General features: G+C 40.9%; 1 protein-coding gene across 1 annotated transcript; it reads right to left on the bottom strand.

Moving 5' to 3' along the window:
• On the bottom strand, positions 1-1844 carry dlx5a (distal-less homeobox 5a). The gene is made up of 3 exons (NM_001140670.1): positions 1387-1844; positions 768-952; positions 1-472 (listed from the first exon to the last, which is right to left on the bottom strand). The coding sequence occupies exons 1-3, from the start codon at positions 1748-1750 to the stop codon at positions 161-163; spliced, it is 861 nt and encodes a 286-aa protein (NP_001134142.1). The 5' UTR covers positions 1751-1844; the 3' UTR covers positions 1-160.
• Between the last annotated feature and the right edge of the window lie 796 nt (positions 1845-2640).

Raw genomic sequence — 2640 nt, 5'->3', positions numbered from 1 at the left:
CCATTTAAAACGTTTAATTAGTCTTCCAAAATGCAATAAATTACATGCACACATTTACACATTATACACGTTCTTCTATGACTGTCATCAATACATTGCATATTCCTCTGAATCTTTTAAACACGAGTCCCATACAATGAAATATTTGTTGAACTGGGTTTCAGTATAACGTCCCCGATCCGAGAACCAAAGAGTGCTGTATCGAGTTGGGGGCCTGGAGGTGAGAATTCATGGCACCAGCCGCGGAGTACCAAGAGGCGGAGTTTTCCAAAAAGGTGGATGCCGCCGAGTTGTTGTTCTGTGCCTGGTGGCTGTGAGGCCTGGACGGGCCCTGCGTGTCCCAGACGGCGGGTGAATGAGGAGAGTTGCAAGCCATGGGATCGCTGGAGCTCGGGCTGTGTTCCGGTGGGAGTTCGCCGTTCTTCATGATTTTCTTCAGTTTCGACCTTTTGTTCTGGAACCATATTTTGACCTGGGGATGGATGAGAATTATGTTAAAACGAGTTGATAAATAAAAGCATATTAAAACCCACAAATTCCATAATACTAAAGTATTCATATGAATTAAGCATTGGGGCGATGTGTTTTCGTTAATTACGCACACATTACGCATGACATGTATATTGTAAACGTAATGCAATTTTGAACGGACAATTCCAGTGAAGGATAACAACATAGAACAAGTGATAATTTTGATGAAAAAAACTAAACAAAATAGAATGCAACTTTGAACAGACAATGAAGATGAAGAATAGTAAGCTATTTACCTGCGTTTGCGTGAGTCCCAACGAAGCCGCGAGCTCTGCTCTCTCCGGCAGCGCGAGGTACTGTGTGTTCTGAAATCTCCGCTGCAGGGCGGCGAGCTGAAAACTGGAGTAGATTGTTCTTGGCTTTCTGATTTTCTTGGGCTTTCCGTTTACCATCCTCACTTCAGGTTCTGCTACCTCTTTTTCTGAAAGAAAGAAATACATTACTTTATATGTGGTGTATAAACGAACTAAGTATAAAGTATTTGCATAATGCAGTCATATTTCCTGGTTATACCATCTATTTCAGAGAGATCAAATCAAGAGGACATCCCGTGGACAAATGTCTCTTAGGGAGGGCTCTCTTTCGATGTATAGACAAATATATTGAAGCAAATGCGTATAACAAAGAGTCTAACCGCTAAGGGAAAAGTCTGTCATTTTTACAGAATTACTTTTCAGAAAAATGTGTGCCCCTTTACCGAATTTAATTTCAATAATGTTACCATGGTGGAAAATATCTTTGCTTGAAATAGGCTATTCGCATGTAAAAAATAGTGTGAGAGCTCGAACAAAGCACAAACTTGATTAAATAATAACAACAATAATAACAACAAGAATAATAATGTAGGCTAATTACCTTGCGGACTTAATGGTTGTGGTTGTACTCTGCTATAAGTTCCAGCATATTGGTGGTAAGCAGAGGCTGTGTATGCGCTGTAGTCTGGGTATGTTTTTGCAGGGTAATTTCCCGCAGATCCGTTTACGCCGTGGTACTGGTACTGATAGGCATTGATCGGTTTCCCATACGAGGTGGAGTTAGGCGAACAATAGCCATGGTGCACTGCTCCAGCAGGGCTGTAGTAGCCAGAATCCGTGGCCGTAGACTCGGGTAGAGTAGGAGATTCCTGAGACGGGTGATGCATGGTGGTGGAAAGCTGAAAAGGGTTCTGGAAGTCGGCAGGTTTGATACTCGGAATCCTTCGGTCGAATACTCCAGTCATAGTTCGAAGCAGCAACGTTAAAGGGAAGTCTGTTTCCACTGAGACGTCTGAAGACTGAGTGAAGACTACACTTGCATTGTGTGATGTGTGCTTTCGCCGATGGGCTCTCTCGAACTACTGCCAGCACCACAGCAAAGACCTGGTTAAATCCTAAATTGCGCTCTTACGCACTGCAGGGAGGATGTGGTTCCATTGGCCAAGGCGCGCAGGCAGCATACACCCCAACTCGCTCGACCAGTTTGCCATAGGCGATATACGACTCAGGCTATACTTTGTTGTGTTTTTACTATCAATCAAAATGGCCAATTAAACTGTGTGTCATGTCATCGGTGGACAATTTAGGGGGTAAATTACAGTTTCCAAAACGTGCACATGGATATATTACTCTATCATGAGCTGCAGTATTAAAACATTAAGACTGTTGGTTGTATTATCTGCCTTTGACAAACGAAACAAAATAAAGAAATGACTACAGTATTTATCTTAGTTTTGATTGGACTTAATGCACAGTCAGAAATTAAACTGTTTCGATTGCCTCCAAATAAAATGCAGGTAATGCAACGAAAATATCAAACTAGATTTCTGTTTTACTAGCATATTCATAAATAAATAACCAGTCACTCACATGTGCCATAAAACAAAGTGTTTTTGTTTGTTTTTACTCCATATTGTGAGTCGACAGGCCTATATGTCCAATGTATAAAATATATCTGTTCAGAAGAGTACTTTGATCATTCAAGTGTAGGCCTATGTTAATTTTAAAATTACAGTAAGGTCTACATCATAACGATTAACATTTCTGCATCAAATTCACTATTAGACACGTCACTTACCACGGTGAAACTCTATGGAAACTACTTTATTAAACTCGATGATTTGTTCGTCAACAA

This window comes from Salmo salar, chromosome 27 (assembly GCF_965601325.2).
Source record: "Salmo salar chromosome 27, fSalSal1, whole genome shotgun sequence".
NCBI classification, from domain to species: Eukaryota; Metazoa; Chordata; class Actinopteri; order Salmoniformes; family Salmonidae; genus Salmo; species Salmo salar.
Note: the sequence above shows the minus strand (reverse complement) of the source record. Positions and strands in the feature narration are given on the sequence as shown.